Source organism: Struthio camelus, chromosome 2, assembly GCF_040807025.1.
Source record: "Struthio camelus isolate bStrCam1 chromosome 2, bStrCam1.hap1, whole genome shotgun sequence".
Lineage (NCBI taxonomy): Eukaryota > Metazoa > Chordata > Aves > Struthioniformes > Struthionidae > Struthio > Struthio camelus.
Window position 1 is genome coordinate 56154930 of NC_090943.1, and position 22934 is coordinate 56177863.

The following is a 22934-nucleotide window of genomic DNA, read 5'->3' on the forward strand; positions in this document are numbered from 1 at the left end:
CATCTTCTCACTAAAATTAACTTTTTCCACAACTGAGAATGAAAAACTCTAAAACGTCGAAACATTAGTTATTTTTTTCAACTGCGTATAGTGCTCTAATAAACAATAGCAATAATAAATCATAGTAAGAGATGCTGTTTTGAAATGGAATACACTAAAAGATTATAAAAATGCTCCCAAGCTAAATATGTACTTTGACCTAATCAACGATTTCTTTGGCAGTTTTTTTAATCTGAAAAGTTATAAAAATTCTTCTTTTCACAAATCTTCTACTCTTTAAAATATGTTTTATCTGAAGATTTCAGATTTAGGAAAAAAGCAACAATGATATCTTTATAAGTAAAAATTTATTTTATTTTGACAGTAAACTTTTGGGGAAACAAATGAATAATTTGTTTTAATAATAATAATAATCAATAATTAATGATAATTAATAATTTAATAATTAATAATGGTCATTTTCAAATAATCTGATGAAGATGTTGCTGGGAACTGCTGAGAAATTAGGATCCAGAGCCTAACTATAAGGATATCGCCATACTAGCAGCAAAATCCTTCAGAAATCCAGGAATATCTGACTATTATTGCACTATAGGGAAAGCTGGATGCAAATCTGGATTTGACTACAAGTTTTACGTTTGGCTAAATTCCAAGTGGCTACTATAAATCCTATGTGTGGATGTGCTAGAGCACAGGAACTGAGATATTATGGATTAAGGAGTTTTAATTTGATGTATACATTTCCTATTTGTTAATTTCCTTGGAAACAGACTTCCTGTGACAGATACTCTACTGAAGGTTAGCCACTTACATCTTTAGATGGCTGAAAACGGCTGAGATGAGAATGCCCTGGATGGGTGTTGAAGTATTCAGAAATAATTAGCAGTGACACATTTTCTTTTTGTATACAGAGGTAAGTGCCTTGCTCTGAGCACTTCTGGCAAGGGAAAATTTAACATTGTCTTCAACAGTAACTGGCCAAGTATCTAAACTGACATAAAGTGAGGTAATCCCCAGAAGTGTTTGAAAGGGTGGCATTGTACCAGGTAAGGAGTTGCTCCAGAAACTCTGCAAGTTAAGGAACTAGTCTTAGAATAGACACGTATGAACAAGCCCAACTAATCACATTCTGCTGAAGAGCAACTCATGGTTAAAAATAAGTGTGTTTTCCCTGCACAAGTCCAAAGAACTTATGACCAGAAATAATGCTCTTATCTTAGCAGCACTGTATAAAGCTAGAGGACAAGACAAGGGCACTGCCAGTCGGAAGGCAGTTAGAACTGTTTTACCTCAAGTGGCTGTTGCATATCAGGCAGGTCATGAAGTCAACATGCAGAGCATAACGCAACACAAGTTTATGCTAGTCAATGATCCCACATGATGGGTTTGAGGCCTACTTCCAGTGGCAAATTATGGCAGATGCAATCTGTCCTGCAAGCATCCCCACAGAGAACAAGCTCCACATTGTCATTAGTTTTGTGATCGCTAAAGCAGACAAACCTAAATCATTTGGGGTGAAACGCTCAGGCAGGAAAGACATCTTCTGGAGACCATGAAATAAAAAATTAAAAGTCAGTTTTTCCAGCTGCTATAGACTTTTCTGTCTGTAGAGGTAAACCAGGGTAACCACAGGCCGGTTGAGGGTGGTCAGAATTGAGACTTCTGTTGGCAGAAGGCTGGAGGGGCAACAAAAGGCACATCCACGTGGTACTTCACAGGTGGTGCTGAGCTCCAGCTAGTAAGCCCTGCCAAGGGGTGGAGAGCGTTAGCTTGTACTCAGCATCACATTAATGAAGTTGCCTGTTTTTCAGCCAGCTTGAAGAGGAAGCAGAAAGAGTTCTTGTCTCCCGGCAAAGGCTGTATAAGCATCTCCACTGCTGCCCGCTGAACCAGCCACCTGCTATGGTGCTCCATATGTGCTGTAGGCATATCCGAAGTGCAGAGAGGCCATACAGGAACGAGCATCCTCCACTGTTACAGCATCTTATGTCAGCAGCACACACCAGATCAATGTTTCAGGATACCATAGCACTGGCTGTGGTCCTCCTTTTCTCAGACATAATTTGGTCACAGTGGTTTAGCTAATGAGAAGATTTTCTTACCTCTGCTTTGTGTTGCCTGACTCTCATCTCCTAGATCATCTTCTCCTCCATAGGTTCGAATGGGGGATCGGGCATAGGAATGCTTCTGGATGAGGCTTTCCACACTTTCTCTGTGGAAGAAAACAGTATATCATATCAATAACTTCCTAAACAGCCCCCTGTCTATTTCAGAGAATAAGCCAGATGATCACTCTATGACTGGCCTAAAGGAGGCACTGAATATTTGGACCCTGGAATGAGAAAATAATTTGTTAAGTTAAAACCAATGAACATGCTGCCTTCTTCCTGTACTGACGGCAGTTTTCTCACACAGATTCTTTCTTCAAAATTATTTAACAAAAGGGTTTCCTCATAGCATGTTGCTGGAAACCCCAAACTTGGCCTGCAGTGTTTTATCACTGCTGATTACCTCTTAACTGCATGGTACTATCTCGTCAGCAGACAAATTAGTGAACTTCTCACTGCATTTCCTGAATATGGTTTCAGATGCCAAATATAAGACCAGCATTCCTCACAGATCTGAAGATCCAAGCATAAAACCCGTGCCTTGTAGGTATTTGGGCTCAGTGGCCGGTCTGAGTTCAGAAGGAGAATCACAGTCCAACTCCCTTTGAGCAAGCTTTCATGTTACACATGACCACCTCATCTGGCACTCTCCCAGTCTTCTGAAATGAGGGGCAAGAGATAAATGTGTCCAGAGACAGTTCGCCTCTAAACATATTGTCTCCACATCAGAGCTTAGGCCAATTCGTAACAGGAAGTCTACAGATACTACAGATCTCGTGCAGTATCTATTCTGGGAGGTTAAAAGTGTCTGCCAGGCCCATGCCTCGCCAGGGACACAAAGCACTGAAGTCACCCAAACAATTTTTAAATAGACAAAAGCCATATCTGCGTGATAAGCCATAGCAGTTTGTAAGGAAGATCCAACCGTATACATTCCCAGCGTGTTTCCATGTAAGTAGGTGGCATTACACCAAAGATGAATCTGACCTAGGCACTTTTCCAAAATGGCTTTGACCTTCTGTTCCCATTTAACAAATCTAGGTAGAGATAGCTGTCTAAATCTGCTCCTCAGTGAAGGGTTTGTTTGAACTCACCATTTGGCCAGTTGTATTTGCTAAATGCCTTTCACTGTAAGAGTGTGGCTGTTGCAGAAATTCCAAGGAAAAACATTTTCCAAGTAACACAATAAATCACAATGGCACATGTTTTCCTTTCCTACAAGAAGCCCATTATAGTCATTTTGTCCTTGGTCTATCACTGGCATCATTACTTATGCTAGTCTCCTCGAAAAAAAAAAAAAAAAGAGGATCTTATCAAAGTGATTTACTTGTGTCAGGATTGGAAGTGGACTGAAAGCAATGGCAGTTCCTACATAGAGGACGATATAATTGAGTTACTGCCTTTTAAGTGATTGAAAACAGTAGGCATATTGGGGCTATCTTAAAGAAGATTTTACAAAGAAAAAGACAGATGGTATTGTTTACATTATGTATTGAATGCCTCTTGAAACTTTTTTTTTTGAAGCACAATGTGAAATGCAAAGAATTTTACTTAACTAAAAAGACTATCTCGTATGACTACAGAATAACAGAATAATGAATTAGAGCACTGCTATCTAAGAGATTTAGATACCAGTCTATAAATTTATTCATAGCCAAAGAATTACTCATCTTTAAAGGTCTGAAAAATAAATGTGTTTCAGGTGATTGTCTACATTGTCTCTATTGACTTTATTTCTACTAAAGGCCTGCTTACAATGACGGACATTACAGCATGTAATAATATCCTGATGCAATAGAAACAATGCAGGCTCCAGTTCTAGTGTAGTGGGCCAAATTCATCTCTAACCTCATTGGATCCAATGGAGGTTTGGGGATAAACTCACCCCAATAAATTTACATTTGAATGACCTACAGGGATTTAAAATTAAACCGAATGCTCACAATTATTGCAGACTAAATTCTTTCCAGATGGGTTTGTATGCTAGACAGAGAACTCTATTATTCTATATGGTTGTCTTCTTTTAAAGGGAAAAGAAAGATGACTTCTTAGTGAACCCTGAATCTGAAAGGTTTGAAAAGAGGAAACACTGTGGTAGGCTTATTTATTTATTTTTAACGTAATTTTAAAGGTAGTACGCTAAAGATTTTAGAAGGTTAATTTCACTCACTGGTACAAGAAGCAAAGGTTTTTACGGAATGGGGAACAGTCTGAAACTCAGATCAGGCAAAGCAACTCATTTCACAAGAGCAGTTAGTTTTGTGCAGCTAGGATTTAAAATTCAGAACTGTATGTGCTTATCTAGCCTGACCATGTTGGTGGTTTAAGCTATTATCACAACACGCCTACTAATTTTTCATTTTAGAGCTGGAGGCTGTGATTCACCTCATATGTGCAAAGCACTCAGATTCACACCGAGATTTAGGCACCTGGTCTCCACAGCAATATCCACGGCCTTCAGGTGGATAATTTCCTTTCTACATACATGTACTGCATATATACCTCTGAACAGACCTGCAAAACATGAAAGCCAGAACAGAAAACCACTGCAATGTGCCAAAGGAAAACAAAGAAAAGCCAGAAGTGGTATATTTTCTCCACACATTAAGCATATGTCTGAGTCCTCCCACTAGGCACTGTTCGTCCACCTAGCAAAACAGGATCTCAAGTCTGAACTCAGGTCTCCTCCACCCACGACCTAACTACTGAAATAAAGGATAACCTTCACTTTCCTCTGTGTCTCAAAAGAAAGAGGTGGTGTCCTCTGCGCTGTGCACAAGTATTCAATGCTCAGAAGACAACACCTAGAGATCTTGGAGAAGACAGGTTTGCAACTAATCCAGTCTGTGGAAACACATAGGGTTAGGTGGGAAAGAGGAGTTCAACCTCCTCTACCCTTTGAAGATGGAGATGCCTCAGGACTTGCTCCAAAGCAGACCTGTAGGACCAAGTAGAACTTTAACATGAAGATTTAAGTGCTGTTGAAATCTAGTTAACCTGAGGTAGTAGTTTAAAACGTGGGAACAAAGCCAGAAACATGGAATGTAGGTTCCTACTTCAACCCTCTTCTCAACGTGAGCCAAAAGGGCTTAAAAGTCAAAATCTTCCTGAAAATTCTGTTTCTAAAAGTGTTATCTGCTTAGGATTCCCTGAATATAGTGCTCTCAATGCCCAAAATATAAAATAATAATAATAATGAAAATAAACTAATTTATTTAAAACTTGTGGCTTTATAGTTCTCTACACAAAATACCTTCAGGAAATCTATAAAAGTTATAGCAAGACCACTCATATCTCAACATGATTAAAAGCATTTCTGTAGATAATTTTATAAATTACTGAACTATAAATCAGTATTTGCCATATTATGATTCTGCTCGACAAAAAAAAAGAAAATAAAAGCAAGAACAAAAATAGAATTTGATGGAGTTTTTTTTTTAAAGCTTTCCTTTAATTTCTTCCAAACTGACTGAAGGGCAAAGTGATTTCAAGTTACTCAATGCGCAACTTCTTTTACTCAGTTTGTGATCAGACACTTGTTATCTAATACTTGGACCTAATGAATTTTCTTTGTAATGCATCTTAGAACTCTACTGTGTCTTCTATTAGCAAGAAGTTAGCAATAAACTTTGTTTTGAGAAATCAAAAGCTGTCAGCTGGCTAGAGGAAAGATGTCTTCTTTCTGTCAAATTCTTTTGTGTGGTCTCCCAACTATTTTCAGCCTTCCAGTCTGCTTTTTAACTCACAGTTATCTTGTAAATACCCAGAGGGGAAAAAACACACATGCACAGGCATAATATATTATTATGATTAAGCTGTGTTATGTGTACAACTGGATAACAGTAGCAGATGACAGGCTGGAGAATAGCAAGTTAGGGGCTAAAGCTGTCTGAGACATTAGAGAAGGAATCATTTGCCAAATGGAGAGGGAAAACCTAAGCAGTTACTATCACTACTGTCTCAGGCTATCACATCCTAAGAGAAGATGGTGAGACAGGATAAATGTGAGGGGAGGTAACATGGGACAGGACCATAGGTTGACCCCAGTGACCTGCATTATGACAGAAGCACATCTTGAGCCCAGCCCTTTTAATAAACCCCTGCTTATTATGAACAAAGCACTTGCCTCCTTTCTGCAAGAAAGAAACCAGTAACTTTCGGACTGAGAATCCAAGGACGTGAAGGATTGGCAGAACTTATCATTTAGCAAGCTTTAGGGTGCCTAGACAGCACCTTGCCATTCTGCAGGTATTAACCTCTGGATTGAACAGTTCAATCTTGTCCTTGCCAACAATCAATTTCAAAGTTAAAGTCTCAGTGAAGGATGCTTTCTCCGTTGCATATACAAGCTGAGTCTTTGGCCTTGTTCAGTGACACTGCCCTGTACATACAGAGCAGTCTCAGGGGATTAAAAATATACAGGAAGACTCCGATGTAGCTGATAAATAATTCACTAATACTTTACAAACTAAATCCAAGATCTTGCCATGGTACTGGAAATGAACTAGGAGACAGAAAACACAGAGTGGATTTAGGAAGCAGCTGAGGAGCAAGGCCCTGGGTGAGGATGCTCACTCCCTCTTGCTGTCAGCCCCAACTTACAGAAATTCTTGTAGGAGATGACAAAGTCCATGATTACCCTGAGCAGGATCTTCAATCAAGATGGAAGAACAGTGCTGCTTTGTAGGTAAAAGCAGGCATTTCTTTGACGCTCCTTCAAATCATTTTTTCTGCTGTTATTCTTTTTCAGCTGTGTGTTCACCACAGCCTGCTGACCACCATGACCCTGATCCTGAAGCATGTGACCATAACAGACTCCACAGCCCCAGAGGAGCCCCACTGACATCAAAGAGGGCTCACCTGAGCACAATAAACCATCAGTATGGATGCCACTACATGCTTGCATGCACCTGAAGCTATGAATTTTCCTGAATTTGGCAGAGAGAGCACCCAGGGGATGGAGACAGGATGTCTATCTTCTCCCTTTGTGCTGAGGAGGCTTGAGGCAAATATATTCAGTTTTGGCAGAAGGCGTTAGAAAAGCTAACTAGCCTGATGGCACTACCCATCGTAGATCCATCCCATGGATCCAAAGGTGATGGAGTTGACATAAAATGAGCCATCCATTCCACTGTGAGCCTGGATCAATGCCTATTGAAGACAATGGGCAAAAGACCATGTGAGAGAAAGGAGGTTCCAGTGCCAGGCACTCAAATTTTTATCTTATGGTTAAGTTACTGTGTCATTTAGGAATGTCTGTAAGAGGTACTAATTTTAGAGCAATGATGAGTAACCCGTTAGTATTTTCTCTATTTGCCCTTACTATCCAAGTGATAGGCAAGCAAAAATGGAAGAATATCCTCAGAATCTTCTCCCTATTGCCAGTATCATGTTTTTTGTCATTTTCTTTTTAAGAAAAGCAATGTTAAAAAAAAAAGATTAATAGAAGAAAAATAATAAAACTGGCAACCATGTTTTCCTTGGCCATTCAGTTCTACACGAAGAAAAACAGAGAACAGGATATAAAGTGTATGAATTATCAGTTTGCAGCCTGAATGACTTCTTTAGTTCTGCATTTCAAAGGTTTCCTTTTTTTTTGTAGCTGCCAGTTAGTATGTTTGGAAGAAAGCCCAGATAACAGAAGACATCAGAAATGAGGTGAGGTGAAGACAGATGGAATAAATGGGCTGAGAAGGCACAAAAATAAACTTGTCAGAAGTCGCACTGCAGTAGAACTTATTTTTTAAGGAAAAAGATGGATAATTTGTCCAAGGTACAAGTGCTAAAAAGGAGTCCAAAAAACAAGCAGGAGGAACAAATATTTCCATAACAGCAGCTAGGAGTGAACAACAAATCTGTCAGAACTGCTGTTCAGATATCACTCAGCCTTCATGTTCCTGTAGCTTATAGCTGTTACTTTACACATGTACAAGCACAAATACAGACACAGATTAAAATATGCTACATACTGTTGTTCTTATACAAGCGTATTAATATTATAGACTGACGTTAGGAACATAGTTCAGCTCTGACACTGTATAGACCAAATCCTCAACCAAAAAACTAGCACCGGTCCACTGATTGGGTTAGAACTGAACCAGTTGCTACCAGCTAAGAACAAAAGCCCACCAAAACTTAAGAGAAAGGGGAAATTAAAAACTGAAGTATAAAAAATCTAGATTTAGAAGACTGCAGGAGAAAGAACAAGCGTGGCTCCAAAACGGTGTTTTCTGGCAGGTTCCCAATATACATCGGACTACTGACAGCGATTTTGGAAGACGCGCAGTTTGCTTAAAGGTGACTTAGCCTGACTGAAGCTATGACACAGGAAGAACAATGGCACTTGGGAAAGTGGAGTATGAGATTATTAAATACATCTCCCCTACTTCTCTAACTACCAAAAAAAAAAAAAAAAGAGAGAGAGAGAGAGAGAGAGAAATAGCTATCTTTATACAGGGAACAAGAAAAGTGAAGAGATTATATTTCTCTTTTCTCACTTGCCAAAAAGTACACATTTACAAATGTGTATTAATGCTCTTTCTCTGTAACTTTTTCTCCTCAAGTAATAGCGATACACTTCACACTAACACAACCCCACCGGGCTCCATTTTGCCCAGTGAACGTAACCAATTATTTCTGATTGTCAGGCAAAGGATATGAACAGTGCTGTGAAACTGGGACTGGAAAAAGGCCCTGGGAAATTTCCCCTGTGCTGGAAACAGTAGGTCTGACCTGCATTGTCCTGTCCCCTTTTGCATGCAGTACACCTGCATGAAGCAAGTGGAAAACACTAGCAAGATAAAACACTTTAAACAATTTTGCACAAGGGACAAGATAACAGAAAATCAGGCCTCCGTGAAGAATGACCTAGGGTACGAATACTTAAAAGTTTGGGAACTTAAGAGGTTTTAGCTGGAATGGAGGGATTTCTGCTGGGGAAAAGGAAGCAGAAGTGGAGGAACCAGACTTGAAGGGGATGATTCAGGTGTCTAAATGTAGGCAGCAAGTGCTTTCTAGATGTCCTAAGACATCCAGACCTCCTGCAAGGGTCTGGAAGGTGTGATACTACAGACAATTTGTCTACTCTTTCGGAGCAGCAGGAGCCGGAGACCAGAGTAACCTCATGGCATCTGGAATGGCATCAGCTATAGATGTTTAGGCACCTAAGTCCTGGTGCCTCTCCCTAAACTCAGGACTTCTCCCAACCTAAACGTTTGAGATGAACTCCCGTGGCTGCTCATCAACATCTACAGACTGACAACTAGCAGGGGAAAGGTGGTCAGCTAGCAAGTTTGACTTGGAGGAGAACTATGAGAAAGCCCTACTTGACCATGGATATGGGAGTAGATGTTAGAGAGTATATATTTCTGGCTGTTGGTACGGGGCTTTCAAGATTCGGAAAAGTTCTTCTGGACCAGTAGGAAGCAGAGTAGGGAGGAAAGCAGCTACTGTGGGGCAAGCAGGAAAGGGATGGGAGTGAGGACTGCTGCTGATAGCACATAACATTAAGCACATGGCTTTGATTGGTACTTTAACAGGGCAGTACCCATATCTGGGCATTAGCATCCATTTCATTTACAGCCTTATAACTCATTACAATATATTTCCACATTTCAGACATGAAGTTCCTCAGGGGAGAATTCAGCATCTGATTACCATGCAAATCCAGCTGGGATGCTGTGTTACAATTCTCTCTTATGTACTTCCCTCATCCCCAAGTCCTTCCTTTCTCTGCTTAAAAATTATTTTCGTGTGCAGACCATACTGTTCCACTACCTAAGATATTGCCTCTTAAAGTATGTATCTACCTCCTAGAAACATTTATAGGACTTGTGCAGATGCGTATACTCCCTTAGTTCTCTGAAATAGTTACAGGTCCATACCCTGAACTCACCTATCGCACACTGGGTCAAATTGAAAAACTATGTTCAGAATATGATTATGAGCTGTCAATTTTTGTTTGATCATTATTTTATGATTCAGTAGTTCTGTTGACTCAGATTCTTGAAGTAATCACATTTTTCATTGGACTGTGTACATGATATTTAACTGTTATGCTTTTATTTATTTATCTTTTTTTTTAAAGTCTAACTCTTCATTGCAATCCAAAAGATAAATTCAAGTACTAGATAAAAAGTGACTCTATTGGGTTCTGATTTGCCATTTTTTATAGGTTTGTCAGTTTTTCCTTAAACAGAAGCATAAAGACATTACCTTAAAACTTCTCTCCAGAGTGAATTGCTAATATTATAAAACCTGCATTAGAGTCTTCTTTACAAAGGTTACCATTAAAAAAATCACTCTCAAGAGCATCATCCATATTACAGTGTTTTTGTCATCTTCTGGTCAACACTGCAGTATGTCAAGTTCCACAGTCTGATAATTTCTGCTAAATATTCAGTTTTCCAATCACAACCGATGAAGGAGCCTTTTTATAGCAGAAGAAATGTAAATACCACATAAAAAGAGCCAAAGGTGAATCATCAACTTATCTAAACACAGTAGCCCTAGATAAAGTCTATACTGTTAACGTAAATACATTACCACAAGTAATGTATGGAAAGAGCTGATTTTAGAAGGAGCCTCACACCCTACTGAAAACTTGATACATACCAAAAACATGTAAGATTTTTTCAATAGTTAAAAGATTTGCATAATTAGCTATGAGTATGAGGAAACTGTTCTACAGTGTTTAGGCAGGAACAAAAGAAAATGTAACTTCAATAGCTTGCAGTTGCCTAACTCCTTTATTTTGCAGACTTCACTACCTTTACACCTACTATTTTAACTCCAAGACATATAATGCAAACATATTTTATCCTAAAGGCATTCGCAGTTTGAATTTCCTACACAGAGATCGTAAATCTAGACTGGGAAGCCTGAAATCGTTAAAGTCACATATTTATAAAATCATATTCAATTAGGTTAAAAAAGTGCAATTTCTGTCATCATGTCATAAAAAGATGTGTTTTTCTCTCAGATCTACTATAAAGAAAAGCTCCCTATATTGTTACAGATAGAGGCTGTTTTCAATCAGTTACAAGGAGCAATCCAATTACTGGATGGTTTAGTGCAGTAACTGACTCCAGACTAATTTAATTTCTTCAGGTCTCTAAAGATCAATTGATCTGATTTGTTTCCCTCCCTAAAGGCTGTTTAGGAAAAAGCAGCCTTAAATACCTGGAAATGAAATACAAAGCTCTGTACACTTTCACACTACTTAGGTCATTCTGAAAAGCTGGAACTTGCAATAAATGAGTGCTCTCTTGGCCCTAACATCACAGGATGCTTTACAGAAGACCATTAAGATCACCGCACAACATTGCTGATTATGCATGCGCACAGCATGTCGGGATGCTTAGGAAACATTACATGGAAGCAATTTACACAATTTCTAGTTAAATATTCATTCTCAAGAGCTGTGCAAATGCGCATTTGCACTGCATACTCTTCCCAGATAAAGAAAAATTTTTATCAGCGAGTCGTCTTATTGAACTTACTAAATTTCCAGGTAGACCTTGCTGGAGCCATGCTGTACTACTATTCAATGGATTACCTACATCTTGCAATGCATGCCGCAGTGGACATAAAACAGGAAACTCTTCCTGTTGTTGTATCTCACTTTGTTATTCCTTTTGGTTTATATGAGATTTATTTGAACATTTTTTCTGGTGCTCTGATGAAATCTGTAAAACCAGTGCTGCTGAGGAAACAGCAATGGGGCACCGAGAGAACACGGACTGACTGATTTCACATTCTCTTCTGACTGAATATTTTAATGCTGGAACTGAATAAAACCCTTAGTATGTCTGGACTGTATCAGATAACTCAGGAGAGGAAAAACGAAATTCACAGTCTGTTACCAACCCTCTTGTGTGTCACACTTTTACTATCTTGTTACTTGATGCGTTGTGCAACACTTCTGGTTTTTTAAATACAGTTGTCCCTTAATAAGAGCTAAACTTTCCCATTTAAGTCAAAATAGACCTGACCCAAACTTGGACTCTCAAAACCAGGTTTTAGTGTGGTTTCCCTACTTTTCACATTCTATTTCTTATATTTATTGTAGGTTTCACACTTGGATACCTTATCTTTCATGGCAACATTCATGCCTGGGCTAGGCTGACTGTCTCAGGCTCTGTTCTTACACTTATCAATAAACAAAAGGGCACTGTGGTTTAAGCTCAGCGTTTCTGACTTCATGCCATGTGCTGTTATAATAAGATGTCCTCTGGAAAAATTCCCTTCGTATCCAGCACCATGATAGTCAGTTCATCTGCACAGAGGTAACTAAGTTTTTCTCTCAGCTTATCTGTTCAGATTCTCTCAGCCCTTGTAAAGCTGTGTCATTAGATGTTGCCTGTCTGTAAAAAAAGGAGACTCAGATGTGAAAATCACGGCCTCTTCTCTTCCTACAGGTTCTTTTTTGACTATTTTCTGCAAATAAACCTCATCCCTGGACCTCATTTACCTTAATATTCTGTCAGTATGCCAGGCTATGCTATTTCAATTAAATCTACTTTGGTTTTCTTCATTTTCAACTAAGCCTTTCACTTAGGAAGCAAGCTTTAACAACCCAGCAGTTTAACAACTATACTATAGTCTGCAAGCTTTCTTTCTCAAAATAACTGTTCTTTCACCCAAATTTTCAACAGATCACTAATAATCCAGTAACTAGTAAGGTATAAAACATACTGCCATTTCTCAACCTTAAACTTGCTTGGGATTGATGTACTTTCGAAATGCTGTAAAGACTTTCTCTAGCTGTTTGAATATTAGCAGCTTGTCCCCTATATGCACCCATGAAAGATGAATCATAGAGACATCTGGATATCCACATGTAAGAGCCTGGAGGGTTTCAATCTCTCCAAATTTTCTTTCACGATCATGTTCTTACAGGAAAATTTGGATGCGCTATATCCATCTCCATCAAATTCTCTTCCAGCCTAAAGGACTCAGGCAGCTTAATTTGCTTCATTTGCCAAAGCATTTGACACAGTATCGTAAAACTGTGATGCACTGGAAGGATACCAAGAGACTGAAGCTTATTTCCTACCCAACTGTGGATTAATGCTTCTGTCCCTATGGCAGTGATTGCTTGTAATGAGCTGTAACACAATACCCCACAGTTTCCAGATAAAGCTTTCCCCTAATGAAGCCTGCTGTACACTTTTGGTGAAACAAAGATGGCATCTTTGTCGGCAGAGGGGGAATTACAGGGTTTGTCCTGGTGGCAATAGTTGCTGACTTCAGTGTCTGGGACTGCTGAAGGGTATTTTTGGGAGGCTCCTCTCTCTCTTTTCCACTGTGTGGAGCAGTGGACAGCTATAAAGATGTTTTTCATAGGACCACAGCCCTTGTTTCCCAGAGACCCGATTCACAGCCTTCAATAGGATTAAATGGCATGATAAGAAAAAAGCTTTTCATTCTGAAGTTGTAAAACTGACCCTTTACCCCTTCAAGAAGCCCCATCAGGAAGATGAATATATCGGCCCCAATTGAAACAGATGTCAAAACTCAAAACAATTCTTTCTTCATAAAGTTTATAAGTTTTTTTAAAGGAGGTAGAGGAGGCTTACTATATGCAACAAGATAACATTAAAATGCGCAGCTTCTGAGGAGTTGAAAGGATGCTTTTCCTACAAACTCTCTCTTCTCTTTATCTTATCTGCATGGAAAGTAAACAGAAAGCCCCCATTACCTCTCGATATCAGTGAGTCTGGAAGAGTCCCGGAATCCTTTAGCAAAAGGGTTGCTGTCAATTTTCAACTTGGTTATCTGGAAACACAGAAAAGAGCAACGTAACATGAACATAGTGTTAAGGTGTTGCAGTGTACAAAGTGTTAACCAGTCCATCCTCCTGACCTCACCACTAATTTTATCCATGCTCCTTCTCTGTGTGTCTGGGAGTTGTTTACGTGCATGAAACTCTTGGGATGCTGCAGAACTCAGGAGGCAAAGCCCAGTCCTCCTCTCATGCCATGGCAAAGAAAGAGCAACTGCTCTGAAGTCAGTAAAGTGATACTGCTACAAAACTGGTATCAGCAAGAGAACAAGTCAGATTTCCTTTTGGGAGCTCTATGTCAAGCCAGCTCACGAGGCAGGCTGTATCGTCCATACAGCAATTAAAAGACCAAAGGGCACAATGGGTTGAGGCTTCAAGTTACCCGAGCAGAGGGAAGCCCCATACACACAAGGCTGTTGCTTCCAAATACTCTAGCACAAATCAGGTCATGTTCTCCATCAGCAGTGCACAGCATCCTGCTAAGGTCTGAGCCTCTTTGGTGGAGCTGCACACCAGCTAACGTGAGCCCAAACCGTGGGCCTGTTGCCTGCAAACTTGAGAACGCTATTTCATTTCAGTCCCACCTATTTTTTGGGGGTTATACAACTGTTCTCAGCCAGACCTACCAGCCATCACACAGAGCCAGTATAACTGTTTTTGCAGCGATAAGACGCTGGGGAAGGGAAGGAGGGAGGGGAGCAGTGGGTAGAACCCAGATTTGAAGTGACACAGTCTGTATGTTAAAAGGGTGGCCCCGTTAAAACCATCACAGTCCTAAAAGACCCGATCTCTTATAACCAAAACTCTCCTCCCCTCTTCAAATTCACCTACAGACCTGTTCGGCGTCTCTCACTAGCCTTTACACCCGCCATAGTAACCCACTGGTTAGGACTTCCTCTGCCCCAAAGTATCAGGGCTCCGCTTAACTTTGCAATGAAACCGTTCAGGAATAGAGGGTGGCTACCACTGTGCTTTTTGGGAGCAGGAAAAAATACACAACATTGCCCTTCTGAAATTTTCCAGCTGCCCAACAGAAATGAGATTTGGTAAATAAAACCTGAGACATCACAATAATAGTCAGATTTTTCAACTACACTATTTCTTCTAGGAATTAAAAACAAACTATAAGTAAGCCGTTAGTTAGAATTTGATTGTACACAAGACAAGGTCTGTCCTGCAAAGCTGTGAATGCCACAAATGCTAGCTGAAGCCAAAGAAAATCAACAGCTCTCAGCATTTCATACTGAGCAGCTATTTCAGCTTGGCTTTCCCTGAAAAAAGCCTGTATAATAGAGCCACAACCTCATTTTTAACAGCTGGCCCTTGAGACTCAGAAAGAAAAGGGATCTTTTCCAAATCCACAAATGATCAAACGCTCTCCTGTAGTAAAGGTATTTCAGATTTGGGTGGCGCCTCCAAAAAAGGAGGAGGATAATTGAACCCAACTTTTTGTTCTGAGAGAGAGGTCTTTTGGGAGGCAAACACAGAGAGGGAAGGATTAGCTTACAAAAAGGGAAGTATATGGAGCAAATAATGAGTATTTAATTACTGGTCTGCAGTATATGAAAGGCAGGTCTGAGCTACAGCTCTGGACACAGTAAGAGGAGGAAGGGAGGACAACAAACAGAGAGGCAGTCTGGGTAGGGGGAGGGACTGGGGTCAGGAAAGCTATAATGGAAACTAGCTGTCCTGATATCGTCAACAAAACCAGACGTCAGGAGGAGCGCCCACGGGTGCTCCGAGCGGCTGCTGCCGGGTCTGCCACCAACCCGCTCTGCGACCCTCGGCAACTCACGTCACCGCTCTGCTGCTGCCTTCCCTGCTCGACTCTTTCCATTCAGCGTGCAAGCTCCCTGGGGACGGCAGTGACCCTTGCTCTGAGGAATTATGCAAGAGATGGACCCCTGTGTTGGCTGGGGTTTGAGGCTGTCTCATCACACAAATACAAAGGATAACAACTACCCTGAACAGTAGTCTTGCCACAGCATTTTCTAACAGTTCAGCAAGCCAGTTACAGCTCCTCCTGTTCCCAAGAAGTCGGCGTCCTTGACTCATGGTCATATTGCAAAGAGCAGGGGGTTAGCGCCTCATGTACAGCGAACTGACTTCAATTTGTGGCGACGTTTGAAAACTACCTCGGAAAAAGGCAAGCTCCATGCAGTTGCATTGACTTAGATCACCAACATGCTGAGCCGACTGGACTGCAGAATAATAAGAATTTCTATTCATCTCTTGAGTATCTTTTCACCAATCAAACTTCCATTTTCCTGATATTAAAGGTTTGGTATGACATCACAAGAGAAACTTTTTGTATCCACCAAATCCAGATGAGACTCGCAATCATTTATGGCCATATTTTTCCTGAGAGACTGTCTCACAAACAATCGGGGAACATCTGCTAGAAAGCATTTTAAAATGAAATTTGACCTACAATTCAACTCTGTGGCAGTGGTTTGACTGTTTAAATAAATGCATGCCCTTTAAATCTTAAATTATGAGATAGTTTGTTGAAAGTGTAATGTATTTAGCTTTTATCTAATAACCTGCAGAAATGTAATCAACCCCTCCTTAAAACAGTTCTGAAAGAAATGGCAAAAATGAAAAAAGGCTCCATTTTCATTAGTCATAAATAAAATGACAGCATCAACCTCTAGGGGTTCCGGAGATGTTCCATTGAGAAATTTTCCAGGGCTCGTTGTGTGTGCCTTGGGAAGGTTAGTTTAGAAATGTCTCTGATGTAAATATCTTTGGCAAACACAAATCCATTCCACAGAATGAAATTCCAGGTTAAGCTGTTGTTGTGTTTGTTATTATTTTGCTAGTTCTACAGAAAGTTAATTGGAAAAATCTTTTCTAACCATGAGTCCAAACTTTATATTCTTGAGATCACCACATGCTGAATTCATTTTCTTTAACTTTTAGATATACACTTGAGTTTACAGTCAAAACATTCTGATATTAAAACCTTAAAGCTGGGTGTGGGGGGTCTGTCACAATCACTGACATAGCCCTACTACTATTACGTTCATTGCTTATTCAGCCTAATAGGCAGTCATTTCATTTTATTCGTAGCACTTAGAAAGGAATCATTTTTGCCTCACGTTAAGAAATGTGGGTTTTTTTTTAACATAAACCAACAGCTATTTGGACTCTCTGATGCCACCTGCCCACATATTTGGACAGCACTTGTTACATTTCTAGAACAGCCTGTCTTAATCTGGGGGACATTGAGAGGGAAAGAAGCACTTTAAGAAAAGCAGTAGTCGCTAAAATACACTCTGAATTGCACTGAAGCCAACAACATCTTTCCACTGACTTACATATTAAAGCTTTATCCACTGTTGAGCAAAGCCTCTGTTTTCCAGTTGTTTATACATGTCCTAAAATTACTCATTAGCAATCCATTGTTATGATCTCCTCCATTTTGTGTATATTATTCACGGGCATGCAAATTGAAATTCAAACATCTGGATGTAATCTGGGCAACCTCTGAAAAGCATATCTCTCAGCGATTTCCCTTACATTTGAGCCTCACAGCTTAATTAGTCGACTTTTTAAGTCCATGAAATTGTCATGTGCAAACCAGAATATCTGCCAGCTACTTGCTCAAAGCGTGAAAGATCACTGGCAATCAGAACAGCTCCTTAACGAACTATAATTGAAAAAGTACAAAATGATAGTATGCAAACAGCGTTGTACAGATAGAAGGGAAGACAAATGAAAGCCTCTTTCACGTCATCTTTACTCACACGAACAATCCTTATGTCCCTTTGAAGTTAGAAGAACTACCCGTGCACATAAGAATTACTCCTTAATATGAATTAGGCTGGATAAGGTCACTATAAACATCAGAATGGAAAGGTAAGTTATATTAAAAAGATTTCCTCAAGCACATCTCAGTGTGGAGGAGAAGAGAGAATTTCTTAGCTGTGCGGAATTTAGTTAAATCAGAGAAAGTTAGTAACCATACTCACCAATTGATTCTGGTAGGCAGTAACAGCAGTAAAAACTGTCTCTGGAAAGATAAATGTCCTGAACTCTTCAGATTTCAGATTTAGCAAAGATGCCGTGTGATCCTTCTTCTTAATAATGTGGACCCTTGGCTGGTACTTGTGCATGGAGTTTAAAATGATCTGAAAGAAAGAGTTATGGGACATTGTCCTGAGAAGAAGATTAACAAGATTGTTGAAGACAATAAAACGGTATGGAAAAAAGATACAATTAACACTGTAGAGGGGACATCTTAAATCTAACTAGCCTGGGGCTGGTTTTCAGAGTAAGCTCTCCAGCTCCTCCGGGCAGGTGCTTCCTTCTGAAAATCAAGCTGTAAGAGCAGGCAGTTCAGGAGCTGATTTCCTCTCACTGCTGTGTCACTAGTGAGCACCCACTTTTGAAGCATAAATACCTGTTTCTACAGGCGAGATGTTCTACATATATAATGTGTTGTCGCTGGTTTGTGCCCCAGTTTGTAGGTGTCACTGACAAGTGCAAATATTAACTCTTGAAAAGCACATGGCCAAGAACTGACATTTGCAAACTGCATAGGTGGCAGAATGAAGCCAGGCAGGGACCTCCCCCGCAAAAGCAAAACAAAACAAAATAATAAAAAATCTGCCACTACCAGCCCAAAGAGCTGAAAAAAACAACCCTTCCCAGACCCTTTCATCATTCAAACCTTTAAAGCAACCTACTTTGTAGGCGTTCTTCAGTACAAACTACCAGAAATGAAATCATGGAGAGAAACCAGTCCAGAACCCCAAACTGGCCAAGTTTTGCCATTTTTTCTCGATAATAACTGTTTATGAGCAAAAGCATAATTCCAAACCTAATGGACCATCTAACCAATTTCAACGTTCACTGGAGTCAAACAGAGATTCCCACTTGCTTCAATTAGCACTGGATGGAGGCCTATTTGGCTGCCTCTAACCACAATATTACAATATAAGAATTAAATACAGAGCTCGGCTTGCACCAGTCCTTGTTTTGGATATAATCACAGTCATAAGACTAAATTGGCAATGGTGTGGGTGGTTCTATTTTACGGGGGCCATAACGACATTACAGCCAGTTCTGTACATCTGGAATAGCTAATCTGCATTCCACGGGAAACGTTAACTTTAGCTGAAACACAGCAGAAGTGCAGTATTTCATGCTAACTCAGTAAATAAGAAAGATTGCATATTGCCTAGGAGTGGGGAGCTTAGAAACAGCTTTTTCATGGCTGAAATTCCCTACAGCACTTTCTTCTCTTCTCCTTTGGGGCCAAAGGTTGCTGTGACTTGCACTGTGATTTTAGTAGGGTGCACATGGGGAGAAGGGAATCACTATGATAACAGGGAGTCATGGCTCTCAAAGTGTTATATGTCAGCTTTTACCAGCTCAGGTCCTTTCTCAGATTGCTTCATCAGTTTATACACAAACATACACACACAGATGCACACCCCCAATGGGCACATGCTTTGCAGTTAATATTATCAGTACTTTTCCCTCTGCTTCTGAGATTTTGTCTCTCCAGCCTAGTCAGCGGGACTACCAGCTGCTCTGTACATTAAGACCAGCTCTAAGCAGTTGGAAAAGACATTTGAAATGATGGTGTATGCATGGTGATCAGCTTACTGAGGGGTTGGCCTACAGCACTCGGCAATGCGCTTTCTATTGTCTTTAATGGCCGCAATATCCGTGCCGCAGCATTACATCTGAGCAGCAGCCGAGTGGAAGGAGGAAAAGGCTGTGACAGAGCAGCTCCCACACAAGCCCTTTCCTTTCACTCCTCTGTGAATGTGAATTGTGATAACAAAACTCCGTTTTTCAAATAAGACCACGTAATCCTCTATGAAAGTTTTCTAAGACCACAAGGATACATAAACAACATCCTCTGCCACGATACTCTACCTCACGTATCCCCACCAGAGAAGTCAGGTCATTCAGGTACAAAGAAAGTACCGAATGCAGCTAGGAGTTCACAAACCTTCTGGGAGACCCAAGGCCAAAGTTAAGGTCACTATTTCCTTTTTAATAGCATCTATGCATGTTGTGTTCCATCCGCACCCCCACAAAGGCTGTCAAGGTTGCAGCATTTGCTGACATTAACGTCAGCTGGATACTGCACAAAGATACCACTTAATATCTGTGCACCTTTTTGTATTCGGATCGTCAAAGCAGCCTAAAGGAGTTAGATGCACAGGGTGCATCTGCAGAGTAGTCCCACTGGTTGCTCTCAAAGTCAGAACGGTCCCCTACCTGCGCTGTGTATTTAGCAGAAAATCTCTGATGCCAGCTTTGAGATACTCAAGCTGGTGTGCTCGGAGGGAAACATCGGGTGCACGAACGCTTACAGCATCCTCCAGCACATGCTTACTGATAGTGTGGAGTGATTACAGGCCTCCAGTCATCCCATCTGCCTCTGTGCTGACAACCTCAGGGAGGGGAGATGACCAGGATCCTTTGTGGCAGGATCCCATTCGCTGCAAGGTCAGGTGGGCTTTGGAGGCAGCTGGCTCCCGCTGGCCACCAGAGGCAATCTGGATGACAGCTGCAAAATCCCTGAGGTGACTTTGAATTCAGGAACTCTGCTGTGCATACCGCTTCCACATTCACCAAAGAAGAGCATTACCAGACAAGGCTCACTTTTAAAAAGCATTTAGGTTTCACACTTCTACCAGCTTAACTTTTAAAAAATGGCCATCATTCCCTGTGGCTACTCCGAAACCCTTGCTTCACAGTTACTCTTTGGCCATGCTCACATCTTTGCATCTGTTTTTGCAAACGTTCATGCATTCAGGTTTTGTAGTCACAAAAGCCGTGTATGCATTTGCCCCAGAAAAGCAATTGCAGTAATGTAAACATTCACAATTGATCTCACTGTGGACCAAAGGTGGTACCACCACAACCAAGTACAACCCAAAGTCCTAAGACAAGCAATCGGTGTGAAAAACATCACCAGAAATCTAACAAAATCACAATGTTCATGGAAGTTCAGCAACCAGGAAAACAGGAATTACTTGCTCGACTCTGAAAATCCAGAGATGGAAGCCATTTCCTTTCTCTGATGAGGATATCTGTAAGCGTTTCCATAGAGAAAGCTGTATGTCATGCACACAAGAGATAAGACTTCTGCATGATGCTTGGGGAGACTATGTGCATAGCTATGGAGTTATGCAAGCTGCTGAAGATACACCAGCAGAGGTGCTTGCCAAGTCCAAAAGTCTCAGAATAAGTGAAAACAAACAAACGCCAAAACAAACAAATGCTTCCCCTCTCTTCAGGTGGATTCCTTTTCAGGAAATGAACCACTCTACAAATAAAACACCACAATTATCATAACAGCCAAAACTGTCTTTTGGGGGATGGAGAAAGCAAGCAACTAGAACAAACTGGAATTAGGTTGGTTCCATCTTCTATACCTGTAAGTAGTATTTAAACACAGTTTTTAGGCCATTAAAACCTCATCGGGTGCCAACGTGCCTTATCAAACGCCAACGTGCCTTATCAAACATAATTAACATTTTAGTAGCTCAATTAAAAAGATCTCCTCAGTGAAGAAGGGCTCTTTCAATCAGAAGGGAGAGGTTTCAGAAGGCATTTCAGTTCTCCCCTCCCCTTAGCACACAGGAGCTCAGGCATACCATTGGCCATACCACAGCGAACCACCCTTTCTAAAGCTTCAGAGAATGAATTTGTTCCTTAATTCTATTGAGCATCCAATGATAGTATTTACATAGCTTCAGTAAGGCAGCACATAAAACTTGACACCCTAATTTGGAATACAAAACACCACAAAATATTAAAAAGGGAGTGCTCCATGAAGGCATAATGTCTGTCACGCAAATCTCAACCCAGCATCAAGCCTTCGGGGCTTATTCTTAACTGAACAAGCAAAACTTTCCATCGACTTGAGCTGTTCAAAGCCTTAGTGCAAAGAATGTGTTCCACCTCTGCCATTTCTTGGAAAGTTAATCAGGAGGCCACATCTCCTAAGCTACAGATCATATTCTCCCACTACACGTATTTGAAATGATTACATCTTGCTCTGTCACATGTCTTGGTTCCCGACAGTTTCTCAGACCTACTTCTTTTTTATACTCATCTGGACTTCTGGGAACTGCACCACTCCTAACTAGTTTGCAATATACTGCTGCAAGCCCTTTATTAGAGGCACACATGGCCCCTGTTATGATGAAAAATGCTTCTTTTTAAATGTGCACGTATACTGCTCTATCATCACTCGATGATAGAGCCCACAAATCTTCAGCTTTGCCCTTCTAGAGATTATGAAATAAGAGAAAAAAGACATTCTCCGCCAGCCAGGAAGGGAGTGATGGTGGGAAAAGGATTCAAGAAAAATATATCTGCAGACAGATCTTTACAAGGGAACAATTCATAGGCATCTAGCTGGACTTTCTTTTGACTTTTTTTTTCTTCTTCTCTTTTTTTCTAGCTTTCAAGATATATTTCAAACTGTAAAGGCTGTTGTTCCGTTTTTAGGTCTTGTTATGAGCAAAAATTCTCTTTCAAATGAGAAGTGTTTGCACAGAACACAGCTCAGACAAATGGCCACTATGCCAAACAGTGTGCAAAAGCAATAAATAGCACACTACAGGAGAGCTTTCTGATATTGCGTGTCTGTGAGCCACAATTATTCTGCTTTGCAGGTTAGTTATCCTCCCCTATGCTTCCAAGTCCAAAATCAACCCTATCTTGCTGATATCTTTATCAACACTCTTTCTTTTTAATTGTCCTGTTCTGAGCCAAGAACTCTTTCAAATCCGTCCACTTGCTTCTTCAGCCTTCCTATGGAGAATTGCCTAGCTCAGAGGCCCCTTTAGGCCTTCCTTCTCCATTACAAGGTGCCACCAAGCCATTCCTGCACTTTTCAGGCAGCTTCTTAGGGGAGGCTCTTACCACTTGGTGTTAGACGGTAGAGTAGCTGAATGCGGCATCTCCACTGATGACTAAAGGAGCATAACAGGAGCCCACTGCCAGCAGCTCTACATCCTATTTTCCAGCTTCCAGCCTCAGAGCTTGTGACAATAGAGTGGTAT

General features: G+C 40.6%; 1 protein-coding gene across 2 annotated transcripts in view; it reads right to left on the reverse strand.

Moving 5' to 3' along the window:
• TBX20 (T-box transcription factor 20) overlaps positions 1–22934 on the reverse strand; it is a 42146-nt gene that overhangs the window by 9161 nt on the left and 10051 nt on the right. For both annotated transcript variants that reach the window (XM_068935887.1, XM_068935886.1), the window contains exons 5-7: positions 17868–18026; positions 13810–13886; positions 2103–2212 (exon numbers count right to left, since the gene is read on the reverse strand). In XM_068935887.1, coding sequence (XP_068791988.1) covers positions 2103–2212; positions 13810–13886; positions 17868–18026 — 346 coding nt within the window. The remainder of the gene's footprint in view (positions 1–2102; positions 2213–13809; positions 13887–17867; positions 18027–22934) is intronic.